The sequence below is a fragment of the Apium graveolens genome, chromosome 7 (assembly GCF_009905375.1).
Source record: "Apium graveolens cultivar Ventura chromosome 7, ASM990537v1, whole genome shotgun sequence".
Classification (NCBI taxonomy): Eukaryota; Viridiplantae; Streptophyta; class Magnoliopsida; order Apiales; family Apiaceae; genus Apium; species Apium graveolens.
Window position 1 is genome coordinate 235,749,355 of NC_133653.1, and position 7,946 is coordinate 235,757,300.

At 37.8% G+C, this 7,946-nt stretch overlaps 1 protein-coding gene across 1 annotated transcript; it reads left to right on the plus strand.

Annotated features, from left to right (window-relative positions):
- Positions 1-2,540: 2,540 nt before the first annotated feature.
- Positions 2,541-3,160, plus strand: LOC141674563 (secreted RxLR effector protein 161-like). The gene is made up of 2 exons (XM_074481273.1): positions 2,541-2,680; positions 2,812-3,160. Exons 1-2 carry the CDS (start codon positions 2,541-2,543, stop codon positions 3,158-3,160), a joined length of 489 nt encoding a protein of 162 aa, XP_074337374.1.
- Positions 3,161-7,946: the final 4,786 nt, after the last annotated feature.

A 7,946-nucleotide genomic window follows, 5' to 3' on the forward strand; every position in this document is an offset into this window, starting at 1 on the left:
ATCCAAGTATGCAGATATGTGCTACTAGTCTTATTGTTATATAAGCTACTCTTTCAACGGATGTTGAGAATGATCATTCGTTGAAAGCTACAAAATACTTAACTAAAATCTACTAAGTGTTTTGTTCAAGTTATCATCAAGTACACAACATATTCCTAACAATAACTTCTTATTACTTCCGCTAATCCTAGCAACAAGAAAATCTTAGAAAAATTTTACTCACTTTCCTCAGGATTATATATGATAAAAATTAGAACTATTGAGTCACACAATGTCATTGCTTCCAAACTCATAGATCCAAAATCTTTTACACTTTGGCATGAAAAATTAGGACATCCTGGTTTCTCTATGATGCATCGTATTATAGAAAATTTTACTGGTCATCCTCTTAAAGATTTTAAAGTTCTTTCCAACAATGACATTCCATGTTCAGCATGTTCTTTAGGAAAATTGATTACTCAACCATCCCCTATTAAAGTTCAGCTTGAAAGCCCAAATTTTCTAGAAAGGATCCAAGGCGATATATGTGGACCTATACACCCATCATCTGGCCCATTTAGGTACTTTATGGTATTAATCGATACATCAACTAGATGGTCTCATGTCTGTCTTCTCTCAACTCGTAATGATGCTTTTGCAAAATTACTTTCCAAAATAATCAAATTGCGAGCTCAATTCCCTAATCATTGTATTAAGTCAATTCGTTTAGATAATGCCGACGAATTCACATCTGCAAGTTTTGTCAATTATTGCATGTCTGTAGGAATCTCAGTTGAACACCCAGTTCCTCATATACATACACAAAATGGGTTAGTCGAGTCCTTTATCAAAAGATTCCAACTTATTACAAGACCGTTGTTATTGAAAGAAAAATTACCTACATCTATTTGGGGTCACACAATACTTTATGTTGCTAATATTATTAGGATTAGACCAACTTCCTACAACCAACATTCTCCTCTACAACTGGTACTTGGTCAAGTTCCTAATATTTCTCACTTTAAAATTTTCGGAAGTGCTGTATATGTACCAATTGCTCCACCACAAAGATCGAAGATGGGAGCTCAAAAAAAGTATAGGTATCTACGTTAGTTTTGATTCCACATCTATAATTAGATAACTGGAGCCTCTAACCGGATACTATTTACCGCAAGATATACAGATTGTCATTTTGACGAGTCTATGTTTCCTCCCTTAGAGAGAGATAAACATTCAAATAAAGTTAATCCTGACATAACATGGAATGCATCAGGATTATATTTTTTAGATCCATGTATCGGTCAATGTGAACTTGAAGTTAAAAGGATTATTCATATGCAAAATATCGCAAACCAAATTCCTGACACATTTAACGATTCTATAAATATAACTAATCTCATATACCTGCAGTTACTCCAGTTAGAATAGATATACCAATTCAAAAATCAGATACAAAAGAATTGGTTAAAGAATTAAAGCCATACCTGAAGCGTGGTAGACCATTCGGTGCAAAAGATGTTGCACCATGAAAAAGAAAAATAAAGAAAATTGCCCCTGAAGTGGCGCATGCTCGAGAAGAAGCAAATACCCCTGAAGTGGTATTATCTCCTGAAGAGATTCCAGTCCCCGAAGATACGAGATTAATAATCATGAAATTTCAATAAATTATATACATGATATGAAATTATGGGATAAAGTAAAGCTATATTGGATGATGTATTTGTGTATTCTACGGCATTGGATGTCGACATAAATTGTGATCCTGAACCACAAAGTGTAGATTAATTCCATCGAAGAAAAGACTGGCCAAAATGGAAAGACGCAATCAAAACAGAATTAAATTCGTTGCATAAAAGAGAAGTACTTGGACCTGTTGTCTAAACACCAATTGGTGTGAACCCTGTTGGGTATAAATGGGTATTCATACGAAAATGAAATGAAAAGAATGAAATTATGAGATATAAAGCCTGACTTGTAGCACAGAGGTTTTCTCAAAGGTCTGACATTGATTATCAAGAGACATACTCGCCAATGATGGATGGAATTACCTTTCGTTTTATATTAGGTATGGCATCTAAAGAAAATTTGGAAACATGTCTTATGGATGTCGTTACTGCATACCTATATGGTTCACTTGATAGTGAAATTTGTATGAAAATCCCATTAGGGTTAAAAATGGATGAGTTCAAGAAACCTAGTCATATATACTCCATATTACTTTAACGATCATTGTATGGACTGAAACAATCTGGTCGTATGTGGTATAACATACTTAGTCGTTATTTACAAAAAAATGGGTATATTAGTAACCAAATTTCTCCATGTGTTTTTTTAAAAAATTACAATATGGTTTTGTGATTATTGTTGTATATGTGGATGATTTAAATATTATAGGAATAACTACGGAGGTCAATGATACTGTCATATACCTAAAGACATAATTTGAAATGAAAGATCTTGGAAGGACAAAATATTGTCTTGGGATACAAGTCGAGCACTTGTCAACGAGAATTTTCCTCCACCAATCTACATATACAGAAAAGGACTTAAAAAAAATTTACATGGATAAATCTCATCCATTGACTACTCCAATGGTAGTTAGATCTTTAGAACTTGATAAAGATCCATTTCGACCACGAGAAGATGATGAAGAGGTTCTTGGTCCTGAAATCCCATATCTAGGTACAATTGGTGCATTTATGTATCTTGAAAATAATACAAGGCCGAATATTACATTTGCTGTGAATTAATTGGCTAGATTTAGCTCTGCTCCGATGGACAAACATCGGAATGTGATCAAATATAGATTCTGTTATCTTCGTGGAACTACAGACTTTGGATTCCTGAAAACTCGATATCTCAGTTGATTGGATATGCAGACGCTGGATATTTGTCAGATCCTCATTTTGGCAAATCACAAAATGGATATGTATTTATATATTGTGGTACAGCCATTTCCTGGAAGTCTACAAAGCAAACTATAGTGGAAACCTCAACAAATCATTTAGAACTTGTTATAATTCATGAAGCCGGTAGAGAATGTGTTTGGTTGCGGTCTATTATCAAGAATAATCAAGAATCGTGTGAATTACCGGACATTACAAGAAGTCCTACTGTCATGTTTGAGTACAACACCGCATGCATTGATCAACTCAATAAGGGTATATCAAAGGAGACATGATGAAACACATTTCACCAAAATCCTTCTACACTCATGAGCTTCAAAAGAATGGTGAAATTGAAGTACAACAAATTCGGTCATGTGACAACCTTGCTGACTTATTCACGAAATCATTAGAGAATTCAAAATTTGGGAAGCTGCGACATAATGTTGGAATGCGTTGGCTTAAGGATTTGTTACAACAAAATTCAGAGAATGATTAATTTTTTAGGGGAGATTGTACTCTTTTTCCTTCGTCAAAGTTGTTATCCCACAGAGTTTTTCTTTAACAAGGTTTTAACGAGGCAATCTATGATCCATGTTAAATGACAATCAAAAAAGTGTTATAATTGATTGTAATTTATAAGTCAATGGTAAAATAGTAAACTTGGTCTTAGGAATAGAAATTATGAAAATGCATTTAATACTCTTGTTCTTCACCTTGCCTATAAATAAATGGCTTTGTAGAATGAAAAAATTCGTACCGAGCTTCCTTTCTATGCCCATATTTCCCTCTCCTCTTGCTCTTGAATTTAGTAGCTCTTTTATAGTTACTATTATTACTAGTGTATTACAATACACTACTATTTTTGCGGTACCCCAATTTTTTATCTATTATTTCTCCGACTCGTGGAATACTATTCCCATATTTTTATATTCATATTATACTAATGTTTAAATTTCTTATATCATATATATAGGCGAATAATCAAATATAAACTAAATTTGAAATAGAAATTATAAACTAATCTAAACCATTAGATCAATCAAATCTACTGCCCCCTAAAACCACCATACCCAACTAATCTACACCCTCCCACACAAAATCGTAGTTTTCCCTTCCCTTTTTAATTTGATTTTTCCCGTCAAACGGTAATGATTGAGATAGAAAATTCATCCTAAAGAAACATTAAATGTCACATTAAATACACTTGGGCATTTTGACCAAGGTCCACTACAGACCTGTATGGTCTAAGCTCATAGAATAATCGAGACGCCCGTGTAGTCAAGGCCTACCAACAGAGGTCGTCAAGGTCCAAGAACATAAGTTGTTCCCGGACTAGGGCCAATACAGATGGAAGAGCGGAGACATGTGTCCAAAATGGACCAAAATTCCTACATAGAAGGTTCTAGAGTTCCTTCCCTTATAGGACTCCTAATTACCATCTAAGGTTGAGACTTGTCCACCAAGTCTCCCAAAAAGGTCTAACCGTAGACTCACCTCTATATAAATGGCTCTACCCCTCACCCTAGAACTAAGTTTTTGGATTGATTCTCTACCACACATAGATACATAGATATCTTGCGAGGATCGATAGTCCCAAACGCGAGAATAAACATTAAAGCTCGAAGCTCACAAATCCTAGATTTAATTACTAACGTACTCTAGTTTTTGTTCCACAACATTTGGCGCCATCTTTGGGAAGACTACAACAACCATGGTGAACACACAAAGTAGAAACAATAGTGGAAGAGACACTGATGTCCCATCACGAACAATCGCATCAGTGGTAGAGGTACCATCGCACTCAACCTATGCCTCCACCCAAGGAGGAACCCTGGTAGGGGCAACCGAGAGGCTCAGCCACAAGGGACAAATCCCCTGGCTCCTCAAGAGTCGAATCCCCAATTTCAGCAGCTACATGCACCTATAAACCCTCAACCCATTGGGTATGATTACTCAATGATCGTGACCACTAACGGCCCTAACGGGATGCCTTTATACCCCGAGATTGGAGGAAGTGGACACTCTAATTGGAACAAAGTATAAGGGAGGATGCCCCAATATATACATGGCTTGGCTCCTATACTAGAGGATCGAGAATTCTCTGGACCCTATTCTGATAGAGACTCCAAATCATCGGACGACGAGGTCGCTCCAAGGAGGAGGCGCGCTGGTAAAGAGACAATGCCTAGTACCAACCAGCGGCCCATGAGCACTCAAGGGACGAATTCCTAAGATTTCCAGGAGAGGATCAGGGCTCATGAAGCTGAGATCCAAAGGCTGAAGTACGACCTGGAGGCGCACCTGACCCGAAGACCTCTACTTGCTGCGAGGAAAAGAGATTTTTCTCCAGTCATACACCTGGACAGTCCAATACCAAGAAGGGTTGTTGCCCCAAGGGCTGATCCAAGTGATTTAATGCCCCTGGGAGATCATGATGATCCAAATCCACCATTCACTGACGAGATAATGAATGTCCTCTTCTCAAGAAAGTTCAAGATGCCCACCATTAAAGAATACGATAGTACTCGCGACCCTGCTAATCATGTCAGGACATTCTGTAACGTCATGTTGCTACAACCCATGAACAACACTATTAAGTGTCGGGCCATTCTTCAGACCCTATCGGGTATGACTCAAAGGTGGTACATTCGTCTGCCCCTGACTCTATTAGATCTTTTGAAGGACTTGAGCCAAGCTTTTATCAAGCAATTTATAAGTGGCACAGTACATGAGAAGAGTTCGGCTTCTCTCATGGGCATAGTCTAAGGAGCAAAGGAGTCCCTTAGAGATTACCTGAACCGATTTATGGAGGAGGCCTTGAGGGTCCCGGATCTTGATGAAAAGGTAGCCATAATAGCCCTACAACAAGGGACAAAGGACGAGTTCTTTAAGATGCCCCTGGAAAATTGTCATCCTAAAAGTATGTTGGAGCTCCAAGATAGAGCCGAAAAGTATATCAAGGTGGAGGAAAGTATGAAGAAGACAACTGTGAGTAATGAACCCGCTAGAAACAAGAAGAGGAAGATGGATCGGGAGTATGATACCAAGGATAAGTATCTTCGAATTGGAAAAGGCTCTGACTCCTCTTCTAAGAAGAATCAGCAACCAAGGTTCACTGAATATGCAAGGTTGAACGTTCCAAGGAGCAAATCCTTATGAAAATTGAGAAGGATAAGAAGTTCAAATGGCCGAAATACTAAGGGGAGACCCCGAGAAAAGAGACAAGGGTCGATATTTCAGGTACCACAAAGATGTTGGTCATGACACTGATGATTGTAGGCAACTCAAGGATGAGATTGAATATTTAATCCGGAGAGGAAAATTTAGACGTTTCACCAAAGGTGAAGAGGTCGGAGGCCAGAAAAGGGATAATGAACGAAGAGATCATTATCGAAGGCCTAATGACATAGATTGCAACCCACAACCATGAGGGCCAGTAATTAATATGATCTCAGGAGGTCCTACAGCAGCTGGGACTACAAGGAACTCTTGAAAAGCTTATATGAGAGAGATGATGAGCATAGTTAGAGCGTTCTAAGTCAGAGATGACACTTGAATTTGGTGACCCAGACCTTGAAGGTTTGAAATTTCCTCAAGATGATCCTCTGGTTATCACTCCGGTAATTGGAAATTGTCCTGTTATGAGGGTCCTAGTTGACAATGGAGCTTTCGTGAATATTCTTTTCCATGACACATTCATGAGGATGGGCTACAATGATTTATCAACTAACTTCATCTGATACACCTATCTATGGGTTTAACCACGTGGAATGCAAAGTCGAAGGAGCAATACAACTTCAGGTTGTTAAGACGGCCTCTACTTATAATGCCATCATGGGTTGCACAGGGGTCCATGCATTTAAGGCCATTCCTTCAACCTACAACATGGTACTGAAGTTCCCAACTAGGAACGGTGTTGGAGAGGCGAAAGGAGATCAGAAAATGGCCCATAATTGCTATGTTGCAGCACTTAGGCCCGATGGGACTGAGGGGCAGTCCTCCCCATAGAAGACATGGATGTCCGTGAGAATGAAGAACTTCGAGGAAGGCTAGCAGAAGACTTGGTCCCGATTCCCCTAGACTCCTTATACGCGGAGAAAGTCACGTATATTGGAACATCTTTGGACAAGTCCTAGAAGGGCCAATTGACAACTTTCCTACAAAAGAACATTAATATGTTTGCTTGGACAACAACTGATATGCCTGGGATTGACCCGAACCTCATAACTCATAAGTTGAACGTCAATCCAACTAGGAAGGCTATAAAGCAGAAGAAAAGAACTTATGCCCCCTCATAGGCTGGAATCCATTAAATAGGAGGTCGAGAAGCTCCTATAAGTTGGATTCATTGAGGAAGTGAGAGCATAGACATGTGTCCAAAATGGACTCAAAGTCCTATATAGAAGGTTCTGGAGTTCCTTCCCTTATAGGACTCTTAATTACCATCTAAGTTGGAGACTTGTTGTTATTCCCAAACAATCTAACAAAGAATTATAGAAGGAGGGTTGAATGTAATTCTGACTACTTTTTGAATTTTAAGAACTACTCTACTATGAATATATACCTGTGTTTGATTTAGCTAAAGTACGGAATGAAAGTATTGAAGAAATCAAACACAAAGTAATCAAATACAAGTATTTAAAAACTTTCTGGTGGATTGAACTTTTCCACCAGAGATATATATTAATATAAGAACTCTATGATGCAATGTTTTGCACACATCAGCTTACAAGTTGAACTTACAAAGAACAGAGAAATTCTTTTTAGATATAGATTTATCTATTTCTTTTGTAATTTCTTTCTAACTTCGATACTGTCTACTTGCTACACTTGGTTTATATATAACCAAGTACATGACAAAAAGACAAACAAATAAGACAAAATGTTTCTAGTCTAATTATATGCTTCTTCATTTCTCTATCCAACATCTTTGAATATCTTCAAGTTAGCATGGAAATGGAAATGCTTCTTTGTTCTCTAAAACCTGTAAATAGGCTGCCACATTCCGTTTGCATGTGACTGTCAAGTCACTATCAACTTTTTTTGAATTTGATCATCCATTGAAACTCTGTGGTATCA

Bases quoted from the DNA above. Each gene is read 5' to 3' on its own strand.
- LOC141674563 (XM_074481273.1), top strand. From the start codon at position 2,541: ATGGATAAATCTCATCCATTGACTACTCCAATGGTAGTTAGATCTTTA. The intron at 2,681-2,811 runs GTATCTTGAAAA...GTGGAACTACAG, and splicing joins GGTACAATTGGTGCATTTAT to ACTTTGGATTCCTGAAAACT.